Source organism: Nipponia nippon, unplaced genomic scaffold, assembly GCF_047370975.1.
Source record: "Nipponia nippon isolate SJK-2023a ecotype South Korea unplaced genomic scaffold, ASM4737097v1 scaffold_2, whole genome shotgun sequence".
Classification (NCBI taxonomy): domain Eukaryota; kingdom Metazoa; phylum Chordata; class Aves; order Pelecaniformes; family Threskiornithidae; genus Nipponia; species Nipponia nippon.
This window is the reverse complement of record NW_028262336.1, coordinates 109,685,706-109,704,580: the sequence shown is the minus strand read 5'-3', so window position 1 is coordinate 109,704,580 and position 18,875 is coordinate 109,685,706. Positions and strand designations below refer to the sequence as shown.

General features: G+C 39.4%; 1 protein-coding gene across 6 annotated transcripts in view; it reads right to left on the bottom strand.

Annotated features, from left to right (window-relative positions):
- ATP8A2 (ATPase phospholipid transporting 8A2) overlaps positions 1-18,875 on the bottom strand; it is a 349,469-nt gene that overhangs the window by 145,623 nt on the left and 184,971 nt on the right. For all 6 annotated transcript variants that reach the window (XM_087757791.1, XM_087757793.1, XM_087757792.1 and 3 more), the window contains 2 exons: positions 11,280-11,463; positions 6,522-6,632 (listed from right to left, as the gene is read on the bottom strand). In XM_087757791.1, coding sequence (XP_087613917.1) covers positions 6,522-6,632; positions 11,280-11,463 — 295 coding nt within the window. The remainder of the gene's footprint in view (positions 1-6,521; positions 6,633-11,279; positions 11,464-18,875) is intronic.

The window sequence follows — 18,875 nt, the reverse complement described above, 5'->3', positions numbered from 1 at the left end:
GCTGAGAAAGAATTAGGATATATTTTTAAGAACAAAAAACAAACCACTATCTGGACAATTCTGGATTAGGTTGGCCAACCATATTTTATGATATTTCAGGTTTGGCAGGCTATTTGCAGGATCTGTTTTCTGTAACTATTGCTACTAAAGAATGTTATCTTGAATTGGATCCTACAATTAGCTTTTTTGGTGGGCGGGAAGGGGATAACCTCCTGTGCTGCCCTAGGTCTTCTGCATGTTAAACTCATGTATGAGGCTGATAAGAAACAGTGCCAGAGAAAAATAAGCACACATGTAAGACCTGTTTTTCCAAAAATTATCAAGAGACAATGCTGAGATTTGCATGCTTTGCTCCACACACTGTGGCCATTACTGTGCTCTCCAGGTCTGCAAGTTCTGTACTGTAACTTCCATAAATATTCTGCGCTTTTTGAACTGATTAACATTACCCAGGCTGAGGGGTTTGGATTCCTTTCTTTTTCAAAAACAAATGAACAACAAGAACATAAAAAAAAAGATTACTTCACTTTCTGGATAGGATTCAGTTATCTCAACATAGACGCTTAGTACTAATAATGCTGCTGCTGCTTCAGACAGGTGAAGGTCTTTGGCAAGTCCTGTTGCACACCTGCCAGTCCCATACTGCTCTCCATGACCCCAAAGCACCCATAAAGGCCATCTACATAGGCTTCTCTCAGGCACCTAAATTTATACCTGATACCAATCTTAAGGACACTGAACCCCACCTTTTGCCTATTTGAAAGCACCTGTCCACAGAGAATAAGTTACTTATTCAAAATATGCATGCATTTGTGAGAATTCAAAAGCCAGATTTCCAAATTATATAAAATGGAAATCACACACACATTCCTACTTAACTTCATCATGATACAGCATTGATATAAGCTTACCACACCAACTGAGTATATGCACACAGAAGTAATGACTATTAAATGCCTACTGGCATTTGACATATTTGAACCGGCAACTGAATAATTTGAATACATAAGCATGACACGACAGCTAGCTGCCTGTATTATTGTTATCCCTGTTAGAGACTTCTACAACCAGATGTTCTTATGCTTAATACTGGGGGAAAATACTACTTTTATCTTTTAACAAAGTTGCTTTTTATGGCAATGGTTATTGCACCTCAGTCCTCAACTCACTGCAAGAATCCCCATGCTTAAGGTTTTCTATTGCCTGGCTGTACCCTCAGAGTTGCAAAGTCAATTGGAAACAGAAAGCACAGGGATGTAGGTGAAAGTCAGATGGCATAAATCACGCATAAGCACACAGAAGCATTAGAGCTGTATATTTTTTAGTATCCTATCAGATACACTCAATTCTGCATGCTGTTTGGGTAGGAGGGCTAAAACTCCCATGTCTGCTTTCCACGTTTTTAAAAATATCTGCTGCGTTTGACAGGAAAGCATCAAAACAGGAAAAAACAAATGAAAGGTCTCATGCAGCAACACATCATGTGTGCTCGCACAGCTTGTGCTATCGGGTAGTCTGAAGTGGTGACCACAGAGCATGCAGAGCACTTCACAGCTCTCATTGCCAGACCTTGCTGGACTCACAAAATCACCACTCATTTAAGAGTATGTTTATCTAGGCATTGTGTTTACTTGGAGCTTTTAAGACTTGAAAATTCAGCTCTAAAAGAGAAACTATGATCCTGGTGTTTTATTCTTTAGTACATTATCTTGTTTGTTTAACGCTGCTCATGTATAAGACTTCCCTCTTAGTCTTCACAAAGAAACAGCTTTCCAATCTGGACTTACAACTTGTCTCTGGATTCTTATGGCAGAAAAGAAATTAATGCAGCGTCAGGGTACATACACTATACTCCCTCCTTCCCACTTGCCATTCATTTCTCTGTCATGGCCCTACACTGCCAGACCTTGACACAGGGACCATCTATTCCCCCCCGCGCCCCTCCATTCTGCAATATATAATACAAGAGCACTTCATAGTAAGTACGTTTCAGATTAACAACACGCTCCAGTGAAGTACTGAGCACATTTTTCCTGCACACTGTGTTGGCCTGAAAGCTAATCTTCCATGCTACTGTTTCCAGAGAACCATTCCCAAATGCCTCGACCTCTTACCTGATATTTCTGATATCGCCTTTGATCTCGCTGTGTTTCTACTTCTCCAAGCATGACATGAAAGCAACATTCCTGTATTCTTTTACATTTGAAATCAGCTATATTTCAAAGCTCTGATGTCATCACGACAACTTTATATCATCTCCAGTGAAACATATCTGCTCAACAGATGTGAAATAGATCTTTTGTTTCACTACTCAGTTTAAAGCCAGCTACATAAATAATTGAATGAGATGGTGTTCTGTAATGATGCCCAGGTATTTGTCTGTCAAATCTTTAAAAGCCAAAACCTTGTCACTGACCTGCTTCAGGATGACGCTGAATGATTGGCTTTCCTCAGCAACGGCTTTAGTGCACACTGCTACTGCAGCCAGACACAGGAACGGACACCAAAGAGGGGGCTTTATATTTGCATTTCGTCCCTGCAGCCATCTTGGTAGATTTCTATGTACATTCCCTTGCCACTGTTAGGACAGACCCAGCACAGCCAGAGTGGGGAAGTGGCAGCAATTCATCTGTCAACCAGCTCTGTGGATGGGAAGGCTCAATTCTGCACCCCTCTGCTGGTAACCAAGGCCATAAGCAAGGGAACTCCAACTTTACATCCCGAAGCACCTTGGCAGCAGTGATATGCAAGGGCTCAAGAATCAGGCTAGGAATCACACTGAAAGGACTTGAATTTCCAGGACCCGCTTTTCTTTCTGCTTTTGATTTATATTTCACCAAGTTTTGTATTTTCAAAAATCAAGGGGGGAAATTAAGAGAATGGCAGGAGGACAACAATGAAATGCAAAAGGAGAGAGAGATCAGGTCAGAGAAAGGAGAGCAACACTGAGTTTCTGGCTGTTAAGCCAAACCAAAATCTTCTCAGACTTCATTGAGCTCTATCACTTTGACGACTTAAAATTCGCCTCTTAAAAATTACGAAGGTCTAATCAAGGGAGAGGGAAAATACGCTCTTATTTCCATTTCCCTTGCAATTACTAGACTACAAGGCCTGCCTTCTGCTATATTAGCTCTCTAGCTGCATGAAATTGTCCCAGTATGTCAAAGCAGCTGAAAACACAATTCTTGGGGCCCCTGTCTCTCCACGAAGAATGAACCATTGCAGGAAGGTAAGCACCAGCCTTACCCCAGCAGCATCTCAGAGTAAAGCCCATTATGCCAGACACCTCAGTACACTTCCTACCAAAACCCAAATTCTGTATTTTAATTACTACTTTTCTCAGCAGCTGAAGGAAAGCTGATGAAACTTAATGTTTCAGAGATGCCACAGTTTGGATCCTCCTGGTATAACAGTGACTGGTATCAAAATGAACTTAAGTGTATTAGAGGTTTTAATATACCAATGTTGGTATATATAGGAAAGGACACAGAAATATTCTCCTCAAGCATTTATCATTGTTTAATTAAGTTTAATCTTAATGTATGCCTCTGCAAGTTGTGACCTGATGTTCTGTGTGCCAAGCCTGAGTACCATCTCTTATTTCTCTCTGATATTTGGAAAGTATCAGGGAATAAAAGTTATGATGAGCCCCAGGGTTTCACTGCTGCAAAACTCATTTACATAAGGCTTACTATAGTTATTCCTCAGGTGTTAAAGCTTCATTGAAATAAAACAGATACAGTAACAAAGGTATAACTGACAGTCATATTGACCGATGTGCTTTTTGATTCAACTCTATAAATATTTACTCAATACAATCCTTTAGAAGATTAACTTAGAAAGTAGTTCAAGTTCAAATCTCTGTTTCATTATGACGCTAAAAGAATACTCCCCATACACCACACATCCAAGCAGCAAGCACAGGTAAATATTAAACTTGTCCAGAGCATTGGGAAACAATCAGAAACATACCACATGCACAAGCAACACTGCAGGATTGCTGGGCACTCAACTACCATTCTCTCAAGTTGAAGGATTTATTCCCTCGTGAAGCTTCTCTTTCATGAGCATCACTGTACCACAAACTGATCAGTGCTCCCAAGCCTCACAGCAGAAACACAAAACAACCCAGCTTTCTTTGTGTAAAGCTAAGAAGGGAATTAGAGACCTCTTCTCTCTCTCCCCGCATCCCTAAGATACCAAAATTGGTGTCTCTCTGCTTTCCAGACAATTTGTCTAGTTTTATACAGTTTTGGAAGGAAAGTCCACTAGTAAAGCAAACTCACCAGGGGAACTAAAGCCAAATAGAGCTCTTCCCATTGCTGCAGGTCTACAAAATTTCTTCTGTCACTTCACCTCCCCCTTAAGCCTTAAACTTGTTCCCAACTTCTATGCAGCATGTGCACAGAGGAGTAACTGAGGCACAGGGCTGAAGCTCATGACACATTTTTCAGTGCTCAGGTGTTAGAGGGAACTGACTCCCACCCTTCCTCACGGACATCAGGAGACAAAAGCTCATTTGCCTCAGTACTCTATGCAGAAAGGACTGTACGCAAACTAATACAGTGAAAAGAACACCTGACCTCACATTCTCGGAGCAGACTTGCATTTCATGTATCATACACTGATATCTCTGGCTAATAAAATTCCTCCCTATGGTAAGATGATTAAGCCACCTCAGGCTGGAGGTCCCAGAGACCTTCACTTGTCTTCAACCCCTTCCACAGCTGCTCACATAGGAAGGCATAATTTAGCCACACAACATTTGATGCAGAACTTAATTTACTTGTCAGACTATAGTAAATGAAGCAAAGACACACATTTCTACAATGGTAGAGAAGCAGGACTTTTAAATTAATTTCCATGCTCAGTAAGAAACCCACTAGAAAAATTCCTTTTTAAATTATTTATATTTCTTTTGCACAGTAATGAATGTTATTGTCATCCTCAACAACACTTAAAAGCCCTTACTAAAACCATGAGTTATGATGAGCCCAAGTCAAATTAAGGACTATTTCAGAAAGTAAAACATGAACCAAATCTTAATTATTTAAGTGTGCTAAATTTGTCTCAGAGCTGTGAAGGTGGCTTCTACACTAGGACAAAAAAAACACACCTGTGAAATCTCAGGAACACGGATTTAAATTTGGCAGAGAATCTGGCTAAAGAGTTGGAACACAGTCAAGATTTGGATACTTAAAATTTAGGAAAAAAATCAACTCTGTATTATTTCACAGATCTAGCATATTGTATATCACTCAACCATCCTGCTCTCACCCACTACAGCAAAACACTGCCATTATTTTTTACTCTTACAGTAAACAGACTAATCTGTGGTGAAATTATAACAGCCAACAGCTAATTCAGAAAGAGTTAGCACAGGAAAAGTAGAGCAAGTTAGTGGAGAACACTTGTTCTCCAAGAGCCTAACATCATGCATAAAAGATGATCAGACCCTGAGGGAGTCAGGTATACACACACTGACCATGATGATTCACTGTATAGGAAAACATTACTTACCCACTATCTCCTGCAATCGATATAACTAGCTGCCTAATTATAACTGTTCTATTTTTCTTATCTGTTAACCTCATTCATGTCTGCTTAATTGTAGAAAAAAAACCCAGAAAACCTAATACATACACATAGACATATATATATATATATAAATAAAACTGATGAACAATGTAGAAATTGCTTTATCGAGTGACCACTTGGTACTCAAGTGACCAATCCATTGGGTTCATGTTCCTGTGTGTTTCTAACTAGGCAACAGTACACGATAAATATCCCTTCCTGCTCCTTAAATTCAAGACTGTATCCTGAAGCATGGGAACTATACTCCTATCTGAAATGCAACGTATTAATGTTCATAACAGTATTCAGCCCTCTCTAAAATCCAGTTTCGCTACTTGACATCTTCAGGCAATTAATTTTTCAAAACACAGTTACACTTTAAATATTATTAAATCAAATAACCTGATTAATTTTATAATTTCACTGGCATTGTAGGACAAAATTATGTCCCCTCTTTCCAAAAAACCAAGGCAAACTAATTTCAGTTCCAGCTAAGCTACGGTCTTTATAATTTGGAAGCAACAGCTATAGTTTTTGCCTAGTTTATTATTTGCTTATAGAGCTCTTCCTGATTCTATTAAATGAACTTTTGATTTCATTTTAGCCCCAAATTCAAGTTTTATAAATATAAGCTCCAATAGAAATGTTTCCATGAATACAAAGCAGCTTTCAGTAAGAACATTTGCACAGAAGGAATGAACTTCGTCCCTGACATCTCATATCCAAGGCTTCACTGTACTGAAACCTACAGTCTTCCTTTTGCAAACATTAAAAGATTCAAGTGAACTAACTTAATCTGAGAAAGGAAACAGAATTTTAAGTTGTTAAACATGGAAAAAATTGTCAGTCATTTTAGCTCAATCCATTTGGATGAGTTTTTCTTTTTATAAGGGATGATTTGAGGAGTAAGCACCAGTAAGACCCATCCATTTAGTTACTCTTACCTCAATAATATACAAAACCACATTCTTGTAGAAGCAATATAGTATGCACTTGGTAACTCGATTGTAACTCCAAGCTCCATGGACCAACAACAGCTTCTCCAAGTAGGAAAACTGAAAGAGAGAAAACAAGTTTGTACATATACAAAGAACTGTTTACAAAAATTGGTTAAAGTAAACCCCTGCATTGGTTAAAGTAAACCCCTGCTCTCAGGAAAAAAAAAAAAACCAACAAAAAAACAACAACTCAGATCAGCTATGAAAGGTGTTCTCCAAGCATATTTAAATAGCTTAGCAGAACATATATGCAAAAAACACCACTTAAAATATTTACAGGAAAAGTCTTTTTTGTAGCAAAACATCTGAACATTTTTAAGCGGTCTTTACTGGCTTTAAACAGCAAGAAGTCTTCAATTAGTGTTACTATCCTGACAGCAAAATCAAGCAAGGTCAACATAATATAGCCTTGTAGATTGAATATAAATACGAACTCTTCATTTCAAGGTCAAAGAAGATTCCTGTATTTGAGGGCTTGCAAGATTCAGAATCTCCTTTCTCTGTGTTAAACGAATTAGAAATGTCTTGAGCTGAAATAAAACACACAGTGGGGGAAATGGAAAAATAGATGCATAGTCTTTTATACAGAATGAATACTTACATTAACATTTTCAGCCTACAAAGTGTATGCATTTGTGTTATACAAAGCACTTAAAATATTGTATAAAGAAAGAAGGATAATCTGCCAAAAAGAGCAAGTAAATGAATCTTGTAAAAACTGATACCTTTTAATGCTAGTTTGAACCACAGATACAGCTCAAATTCAGCTTCTCAATTCAGCAGTTTTGAAAATGGACTTTTGTAGAAGCAGTCTCACAACGCAGCCTAGGAAATGCATAATTTTCTAGTCTTGGCCTTGTCAGGGAACTACTTTTATGGCCTGCAGCATTCCTCTTTTGTCCAGTAACAGACAGCTCAAACCAGTGACTAGATTACCATTCAGCACATGTGTACCTGAAGGGTTCTTGGACACTAAGGTGGGACCATTATTTGCTTTGCTTCCTTTTCCACGAAGCAACTTGATAGGAAAAGCTTGACTTGCTAAACTTAGATTCTAGATCATTTATTTTAACCAAAACTTATTTGAAATTGAAAGCTACAATAATGAATTAGGACTGTCATGAGAGAGCTCTGCTCCCGTGATTTCCCAGCACTGAAACCACTGAACCACAAATCCTGTAAGAACAGCCTCTCTCCCATGCATCAGCAACTCAGATTTGTTAGGATATGCCAGCAAGAAAGAAAGAGAAAAATAGAAGTGGACCAAGCTTCACAGTTCAGTCTCTGCCCAACTTGAGTCAGGACTGAAAGTGGGAACATACAAGGGAGTAGCTGACCTACTAAACACCTAATGCCTCAATATGCAGCACAGCTACAACTTTCCTCATCAGAATTCACTAACAAAACACATCAGCAGTGATGGGAAACTTGCCATTATGTCCTGACAAGTCACCCTTGTAGAGAGTAGTTAGACATACCCTGAAAGCTTCTCTCTGCTGAGTCCAACAAGTCTCAGATGAAGTCTTCTCTGGAGCTCAATGCAAGGAAAAATCCTACCATTAATCGATCTCTTGTCTGTACTCCCATGAAAACAAGTGCACTGCATAGCACAGCAAGGAACATATTAGTGAGCTAAATAATGCAGTTCTGAGCCTGTTCGCACTGGTGAAGAGTCCCATTAAGACATGGCAAGGAATTACATTTCTTCTGATGCTGGTCACTGAAATCGTGCAAATGCACAGCTACTGGCATACTTGAGCAACTGTAGGGATAGGGCTCTACTAAGACACTGTCCTTGTTTGGACACTACTGTATTTATGGAGTTTTAAATCAGAAGGGAACATTACAACCATGTGGCCGGCCTACCTGTGAAACAGTTTCTATAAGTTTTCAGTCATAGAAACATAGAATCATCAAGGTTGGAAAAGACCCTTAAGATCATCGAGTCCAACTGTCAACCTATCACTGCCAAGTCCATCTATACCATGTCTTCAAGCACCGTATCTATCCGTTCTTTAAATACCTCCAGGGATGGAAACTCAACCACTTCCCTGGACAGCATGGTCCAATGCTTGACCACCCTCTTGGTGAAGAAGTTTTTCCCAATATCTAACCTAAACCTCCCCTGGCGCAGCTTGAGGCCGTTTCCTCTCGTTCTATCACTCATTACTAGGGAGAAGAGACCGACCACCACCTCACTACAACCTCCTTTCAGGTAGCTGTAGAGAGCAATAAGGTCTCCCCTCAGCCTCCTCTTCTCCAGGCTAAACAACCCCAGTTCCCTCAGCCGCTCCTCGTAAGACAGTTGTCTCTATATAAACCCTAGCATAACTTTTTTTATACAGAGATTATCTTTTAGAAAGATACCCTCCCATTTTGACTAAAGGATGAGGTGATGCCACGTTGGGGAGGTTTAAGACAGTGAAAATGCATCCAAAATGCAAGCCAAATTTTCTAAAGAAGAAAACTGAAACATGAACATTTTTTTAAAGAAAGACATTTCCCTAATTAAGAAAAGGAAGCAGTCCCTAGACACCAGATGCTCTCTGGATTAAGATGATAAAGCCTTTTACTGAGGAAAAAAGTTAAATTCTATTACTGTCTCTCTAAACAGCTAGGTCGTTTGATTCAGGAATTCTCTAAATACAGATCACTGGTGCAATATCATTTCAAGGGAAAAGGATGACTCAAACAGATGCTCCTTGCACCTGTGGAAGCTATTTGGAGTAGTCAGACATAAGTTGCCTTTTTATTTTTGTTTGGTTTATGCTTTGATTCCCCCTGGAATCCTGAATGAGCCTATATAGAGACTCTCTCTTCCGTAAGTGCCTACTTCTGGCACCACTGCATTTGAAATACCATTTGAACATGAGATGCTGCGTTATAATGGTCGTCTTAAATTACTCAATAAGAACATACTCTGCCTTCAAGGCATGCACATACAGTAATGCTTTAGTGGGAGTTATATGTCTTTGCTGAAAGAAATATACCCCACAGAGATCAAGTTTTTCTTTTGAACACTTTTTTTGAAACACACATTACCATACACTATTAGTCTCCTCTACAGGAGGGATTCCTTTGTATGTTTTCTAATCAGCACAAAGCTTTTCTACACAATCACAAAAAACAGAGTTCGACAATGTTTTACTAATTTTTGGAAGTTAAAATTCAGTGCTGGTGTGACCAGCTCTTATTTCATATTCATTGTTATTGTCAGTAACTCCCTGACTGGAATTTAAACCAAGAGCAACTTACTTCCACATTCTAACATTAATCCAAAGGCAGGAGGTTTTGTTAATGCAGAAGCAACACATGAACATGGAATTACTTCTTCAGGTTTAACATTACTGCAACTAACACAAAAGGAATGAAGTGTGTAGGGCCCTCTACGGACAGAACTCTCACTGCTTATGCTTACTTATTAAAATGGAAGTAATAAATGATCTGAAGAAGTCTAAGTAAAGAGCATTCAATTAAGTTATATAGCAGAAGCAATATATAGTCTACAGAAGTTAAAAATGAGGAAGTCATTACAAGATACCACAGACTTTATGATTACAGCAGTTCCTATAACACTACGTATTTGGAACATGCTACTGTTTATGACAGAATAAGCCCTTGATGAAACAGCCTAAAATTTTCAGGGTAAGTTTGGTGAAAGGTCTCAGTTATTCAAGCCTGAAACCCAGGGTGCTTCATCAGACCACAGAACAGAGCAGCAATACAAGACTGCCACTTCGCTTCACAGCAGGGTTAAGACAATAAACACTTATCTGTGAAAACAGCAGCATTATGCATGCCTTTTCAAAACCTCACCTTCTACTGAAGCTATCAAAAGATGGTAATATTTCATATCACTTGGTAGAGCAAATCTGACTACACCCTGCCAGAAGGGAACATCAGCTGATGCTCACAAATCACTGAAGACAGTGGATCATCTCTGCTTCCCGTCAACTCCATCTGTTCTTGCCCTGTGATCAGTCTCAAACACATACACAGAGCACCTCAGCTGCAAATAGTATTCAGAGGATGTCCAGCAACTGAAGTATCTCCTTCCTTTCTTAGGTTTCTTTTTAAGTCTTTATTCTACATCTTGGTTTCTTCAGTAAAACAAAAAAAGGCTTTTTACTCTCCTCTTTAGCTGAAGTAATCAGTGCTGAAATTGATGGGATAGTTCAGGAGCACTCACCCAAATAACATTCAAAATAACATACCTAAAATGAAAACACTGGCCAGCTCTCTAGAACTGTGACCAATTTTTGCATACATCATGGGGTGGGGAGAATAAAAAAAAGGGGGGGAGGAGACACCTCAAAATAAGAATTTCCAAACAGCCAAACTCTTACACACCTAGTTATAATGCCTTCTCACAGTAAGAGAAAAGAGTTTGCACCAAGAGAGATAAGTTACACTTAAAAGCATGTTAACATAAGCATCACAGAAAGTGCTTTTCCCTTATTACTGAAGAACTAAGATATTGCACAGCTGTCACGAAGAAGCTGAAACTTTGAGAGGAGGTGGAGCTTTGCCCTGAAGAATACAAAATTGTAATGATGAATCCCAAAAATACATCCAAGATATCTGTTTTTCCTTGAAAAGGAAATGAGCAGAGATGCTCCTAGCTTGAAGGCCAGGAGAAGCCATCAAGCACTACATGACCGCACAGCGCGTTTCTGACAACAGTTGCTCTTTTTTGCCTCTGACCTGTGCAATAGCATAATCCGAGCAATTGGTTGCCTGCATGCCCTCATTGCCACTGATCCCCACTCCAACGTGAGCTGTCTGGATCATTCCTACGTCATTGGCACCATCCCCAATGGCAAGTGTTATGGCATTGACGTGTTTCTTGACCATGTCTACTATTTCAGACTTCTGTAGAGGAGATACTCTGAAAAGGAGAGAAAAAGGTGTCAGTTTCTCACATACTGAGCTATGTGCCTTTCCCAAAAGGACAGCTGTAATCTACATTTAGAAGTAATCAAAGGGCAGTTGCTGGGAAGTTTCTTTATTCAACAACTAAGCTTCAGAACCTGTGCCAAACTATTTCAGAAGGAGAAAGCAGCTTTAAAAATAGTTTCACATTTATCTATTTGCTCATATTTTATGCAAAAGAGACCAAATAGATACGAAAGGTTTAAAAGCTTTGTTTTCCTCCCCCAGCCCCACCTGATACACTTTGGCATACACCAGTGATATTATATTGGGAACACCAGAGAAGGGAGTTTCCTCTTCAGCTACAATGGTTCACAGATGAACAGTGCAGGCTTCCCTGTCTGCTGTCAGCAGCGCATCTCCATCCAAGAGGAGAAAAACCACTAACACATTCAGAGAGTAAATCAACTGGAGACACTCTCAGTGGTTTGGCAAAAGGTACTGCAGCCTTACCTTACTCCCTCCTCCAGCTTACCTCCCCACTTGCCAGGCCACCCTTCCAATCTCAGACTACGCAGTTCAGACCAGAAAGAATAAGGCCTCTCCCTGATCTCACATACGCCTTGCGTGCTGGTGCAACTCTGACTTCAGTTACTCAATTCCAATTCGAAAACTAAAGGCTGACTTCATGACATATGAATATTCTTATCAGTTTTATTGGTAGTTATTTTAACCTGATCCTTCCCTCATTTTACATCAGTTCCAGTTCGATAAAAATTCATGGAATTCAATAGAGTTAAACTACTCTAAACCAGGGAGAAGTGGAAAAACACTCAGGACTAGGTTACTAAATTGGATAAGACACCCAAAATGCCCTTTTTTTATGGAAAAGGTGGATCAGGTTACCAAATCATATGAGGTATTCTGGAAATACCTACATGTAGATTAAATATTTCCATTCTGACCCCATCTGTACAAACAACCTTAATTCCATTCCCCATCAGTTTTAGTTAAAGTTCCAAATTATTTCATATTCCCTTAAATAAAGCGTTAGACAAAACTTTTCCACATCTCAAGTCAGCCACATAACACTCAAAAAAGAATGTAATCGATATCTAAAAGCTTTACTAGTAAAATAGACAGAGGTTTTTTTTTATATGGCATTTTTTCCAGAGTCTACATCCTGTGGGAGCAACTTACATAGCCTTTTAATACACCTGGCTGGATTACTCCTGATCAACAAAAGCAGTTATCTTGTTCAGCATTTTGGTTTATGGCCTTGATTTTCTTTAGTGCTGACCACCTCTTAAAATAACTTGATGAGTAACTGGGGGAGAAAGGGTTCCTAAGAAAAATTTGTTGGGCTCAAAATTCACATGCAAACTAAGCCACCTGAAAAGTCTAGCAGCTGTCCTGTTCCTAGAAGCTGAAAACAGGAAAAAGTTGACTGGGCCATAAAATTTACTTAGTACCATTGGATAGATTTATTAAGTACTCAATGCCACTACCTGGCAATGAAAACACCACTTGGCACTGTAGGGGCGCAGTTAAACTACCCACACAAAACCCTAACACGCTAACCAACCTATGGTGCATGAAAGGTGTCAGTTTATAATTATAAAGCAGCTCTGAATACGGTCTGCATAAAATTTTAACTTCTCTCATACATACATACACACATGCATACTCCCCCCTACCCCACCCCCCAGTCTTCATATGATAAAATACTACAGCATAGAGCAAGCAGTCAACAAGGACTCCAAGCCATAAAATGGGAGCTCCAGAGGGACTTGGAGCCAGTTCTGGAGAGATGGGATTGACAAGTGCTCGGACCCCCATTACCAGCCCCAGGGGCACCTCCAGTGCACAGGACTGTACACTTTTGGCAGTCCTCTCATGCAATTATTTCACTGCAGCTGAGCACTGTGCGTATCTGCTGACGTCCTCGTCAGACAGACACATCTCTCAGAAGTCCAGTTAGTGTTCATTTAGTTTTCAGTTGCATAGCAATAGAAATAGCCAAGAAGCTTCCTGGTTTTAAATATGCTTAAAATAACAGGGGAATGAAAAAAGACAGACTGTGAACAGCATCTCTGATTCTGTAGTTTAAGCTAGCAGCTTGTCTACAGACACTTCAGACATGACCAGAATGTGGCAGAGATGCTCGAGCTTGTTCTAGTGCAGTTTAGCTGTGACATGTCAGGCAAGCTAATACAGCCTGTACTCACTTCCACGCCTGCAGTGTACGTGTGGCTTCAGATTTTAAGTCAACTTTGACATTAATGACCTATTATTTGTCTAATCAATGCAATGCCCCAATATAAACACATTTATCAACTACTACATAATGTATACAGGGTATGCTTTTACTGTCTTGACCAAATAAAGTTCATTATACCCCCAGTTATATAACACCCAGTTAAAGACTAACATCCTTATATATCCCTAATAAGACTGAACAACCTACAGGAAACACTAGATATATGCTTTAAACACGAAAAATATTTCTGCACTTGGTTTAAGATGATGAAATTAAGACGATTTCAGCACAAAGTGTTACTTGATTATAGTTGTTTAGTCTAAACAGAAGCTTTACAGCATGCATCCTCTCTGACACCTTCCCATCAAGTACACCCCCAAACTCCAGCAAAAATGCTTTGCTGCACACAGTATATTAACTACAGAAGTTACAAATTGAGAAGGCCGCTGATTTCCTGAGGGGTTTTTACACCCCTCCCAAGTCACACTCTCCGCCCCCAAACCTCTTCCACTCCATGTAATCTATTTGGTACCAACACACTGCATTAGATTACATTAATCCCCCTAGCCAGATGATCAGAGCTGCCGCCCATTCCTGCACACTTGACAGGCCGTCTACATGAATAACCAAGATTATAGCACAGGACTCTATTAACCTGCAGCTTCCCCCAGGTGGTATCTTGGAAGGGGAGGAGGAATAGCCAAGCTCACAAAGATTTCTGGACAAATGAATAAGTTCAAAGTAAAAAGCACCAGTAAGAACTAACTACTTTAGGGAAAAATTTTGCAGTGACAGGCAGCTATTAGTAATTATCATGTGGTGGAACATCCCTGACTTTCACTGCAGAGCTCACCACAGCAATACCAGGACATAAGCCTTGCCTTGATAGACACCCAAATAAGAATTAAGATGTGAGCAAAACATCAGTTGCATCAAAATCTTCTGCTTACTCATGTATTCATTCACTGGTCAGACAGCAATGCTTCTTACAAAGGTTCCTAGAGTGCAACCAAAAGAGTTCACTGGAAATGTTTGTTTATACTGAAGTTATTTTTACTGTTTCTGCTCAAAAGCATCTTTGACAACAGATACAATCAACTTAGTCTAGACTGATTCTCTCTTTTACATATACTCCTGGAAAAAAAAAAAAAGTCACATTTCAAATACCACCATCACAGCTACAGGATCAAGTCTTCAGATTCCTGCTCAAACTGCTTCCCTGGGAACCTGGATTTAACCTGCTCAGGCTGCAGAGAGCCTGGGGTCAGGACTGTGTCTTTATAAAGTGTCTAGCATTCAATATTTGCTGTGCAATACAAAGTGTTCATGGATGATGGAAGGGATGCATAAAGTTAAGTGTCAGCCACACAGCAGACCTGCTACTTGCCCACCTCCAGGACTTTTTTCCTGTAGCCTTGCTCTTGGGAGGGTAAAAGCTGAGATGGAAAAATGGAAGGTTCTCTTCAGTCTCAAACCTGCTTAAGTCTTTATCAGCATCTTTAACAGATTAATACAGAAAGCAGTTTCCATCCTGAATGAGATGACTGACGCCTTGATATCATATTGTTTCCCCTGTAATGGGATGGGTGGAAGCAAGAGAGCGCACAAAGCACTATACTTTGGGAAGAAGCTAGGAGAGAAATGCTGCCCGGAGCCAATGACCCTCAGAAAGACATGGACCTAATTATCCTCAGGTCACTTAAATCCATAAGGAAATTGTGGAAGAAGGCAGGGGTAGTTTTCAGATAATGCAGTACTATACTGTTACTATCAGTAAATACTTTAAGGTCCCTCTTCTACTTAGAAGAAGCTCATGAAAAAAACAGCACAGGGCACAGCACAGAACAGTAACACAGCTGGTTTCCACAGAGGATGCTGTAAGTGGCTTCCCACCGACTTCTGCAAATCAGCTCGCAATGGCTTTAAACTTTCAGTCTGCATTTACTTCTTTAGCCTGGGTACACACATTTATAAGCAAAGTTCTTACCTGATATGTTTTGCCTGTTGAGAGAAGTTCTACTCATATGGCTTGGTCTTAGGTAGTCCTGTGAGGAGCTGGACTCTATGATCCTTATGGGTCCCTTCCAACTTGAGATATTCTATGATTCTACTCAGCATTTTGCTGGAAGGCTTACTTTAAGAGGAGAATTCAAGCACAGATGGAAGATCTTTCAGTTCAATTTTTTTCATCAGGAATACTTATGGGATAACCAGAGCAATTCACAAATTCATATCAGCTCTGCCATCTTTCAGTGAAAGATCTCACAAAAAAACCCCAGTGAAGTGGTGATATTTTAAAAAATAAATATCAAACATTTTATTTAGAAACCAATTTTGGTAGCAAAATTTTTCAAAACTTCAAAAGTAAGTAGAAGCAAAACATGAAAATATCCATTTTAACCAAGCAAAGCAATACAATAGAGCTTTAATTTCAATTTTTAATGTACTGCAACTGATTTAAATCAATCAATTCCTTCACTGCACTTTTTGCAATCTGGCAAGGCACCTATCCCTCTTATTCCCAGACTCCATCTAATATATCAAGATGGATGCAGTCACAAATGAGATGGGAAGGACACAATCAGCACAACCATTCCTGTGTCACACAGGTTGGCTACACTCCACAAGATACTATCAGCGGGAAGTGAGAAACAGTTTCTTAATTCTTTCCCTATGCATATCTGTATTTATTGCACAGTTTACAGATGCATGAAAGCAACTGATGGCAACTGTAAATAATACTTCTCACAGAGGCCCTTAAACTACAGCTGCATCACTGCAGATGCTTCAAAGTATACAGACATAAACCACAGATGGGAAATAAAAATGCAGTATTTCAGAAAATGATTAGTTTTATTTATTGCATTCAAGTCTAAAGGACTCAATGAAGACAGTGTCCTGCTAGAGCAGACACTATCCACTGTATATAAAGAGAGATGTGATTAATAAAGAACAAGATAAGTAAACTTAATGGGAGTCCATTTATCTATAAGACATAAGCAGAAAAAGATCAGGTAATTTATAAAAGATCAGGTAATTTATAAAAGATCAGGTAATTTATAAAAGATCAGGTAATTTATAAAAGATCAGGTAATTTATAAAAGATCAGGTAATTTATAAAAGATCAGGTAATTTATAAAAGATCAGGTAATTTATAAAAGATCAGGTAATATCCAGACCATCTTACAAGGCCATGAAGGGAAGGCAGCCCCACAAGCTCTGCCACACCTGAGCAAGGCACAGGTTGATACTAAGTCTCAGCACTCTCCTCTGTTCCCTCTTATATGTGTTGGGTTTTGTGGGGATTTTTTTGTTTGTGGGTCTCCTCCCCCAAAACAAGGACACTAGAGCATTTCTGTTGAAGACTGCATACTTCTCCCACCCCCAATTCGATACAAAATACTCAAGACATTTTTACCCACACTTTTAAATTTTTAATGTTCATTTGTGAAAAGGAAGAGGCAAGGAAGGAAGTTGTTTCAAGTATTACCTCCTTCTGTTTCCATGCTGTAACAGGGATTAAACACAAAGACATTAATGTCTTTAACATGAAACATTAATTTGATATTCTACTTCCTTGAAATGCCTTGTTAATGCAACACAAGAGGCCCTTAAGAGCCTACCTTTATTGCAGTGAACATGATTTTACCCTGTTCTATTGTAAAATACACTAGTACTTCAAAATGCTCAGTGACCTCATCTTCAGAACAGGCAGAGGTGGGAGACAGCCCAGAAACAGCTGAGCTATCAATAATTTTGGTATTCAAGTGTTTGCATTGGTCCCCAAAAAAAGCAGCAAGATAAATTAACACACCACTAAAAGTAATGCTTGGAAAGCAATGAATGTTACCATGACATCATTATTTAGCAGTTTTTAATTACACATTGATTTCTCCTGACACACACCAGGGTCCAGATTTCAACTATGCATCATCCAAACAAGGGCTAGTCTTCAGTTACAGTCATGATGCTCTGAGATATCTTGGATAGACTTATAATGATGCAGTAACCCACACAGAAGAGTGAACAAGAGCACACACACATCCTATCAACTCAAAACGTGCATTACATTGAATGCTTTTCATTTACCAAGTGCTCCAGATCTCCTTCACCTGCTGACAACCACAATTTCTCAGGGACTGGCTCTGGTGCAATACTTACAACTTTGGAGACAGCACTGAGTGAACTGACAGATAGTTTAACGTTCACAAAAAGCACCAAAGGAATTCATCCAACTAAATTTAAGTGCCTCCAATGGAGACATCTCTCTCTGCACTAATCACACCACGCTCCTTTTATAGTCAATGTGGAGAAACAGGCACTTCTGGAGTGCAGTTCATCTGGCTTATTTTAGACATGTACATTAAGGGTATAGTTCACCTCCTCCCTTTTCTCTCCACCAAGCTTCAAACTGATCAGGTGCACAAGCTTTCCCTCTCCTGCTTTCTGGGCAGGTGGAATGCCTGCTTCCTCCTGGCAGAAGCACCCGATGCTGAACTGATGGACACACCACGTCCTCCTTCTCTTAAAAATTTCGCTCCTTGACGGCGCTTCCAGCTCTCGCTAATTCTTTTCTACAGTAATTTCCCAGTCCTATCTTTTCTGAACGCAGACAACCACAAGTCTTACCAAACCTCTACTGGCTTCTGTAAAAACGACCGCAGCTTCACCACCCTGTCATTTCAGCTGCAATCTCACTTCTCAGTACTTCGTTGTTTTTTTTTTCCTGAGCAGACCATCCTCCAAACTGCTTCACTCATCCAAATTTATCAGACTGATTTCAAGTCTATTTTTTAATCGTAAACAGTTTTACATCCTATTTCACTTATCAGGAGTCTCATTTCATCTTGTAACTACAAAAAAAAAAAATCTTCCTTCAGTTTTCCAGCCTCACTGACATGCTAGTCACACACTTGACTTTCAGAGCAACATATATTACTTCTACATTTCAGGTTATCCAGAACAGGTTATTTTTGATGCCTAGCATGGCTTTAAGTCAAAACACATGTGCACAACCCTATATACATGCTCAGAGAACATGTGGCAGTTCTTTTTAATTTAATGGTTACCAAAATAGTTCTTTCTGCATCACTTTAGGTATAATGGAAATACTTTCTTAATATAAAAGCTCTCTTTGTAGTTACAAAGCCACTGAATCTTACAGAGTC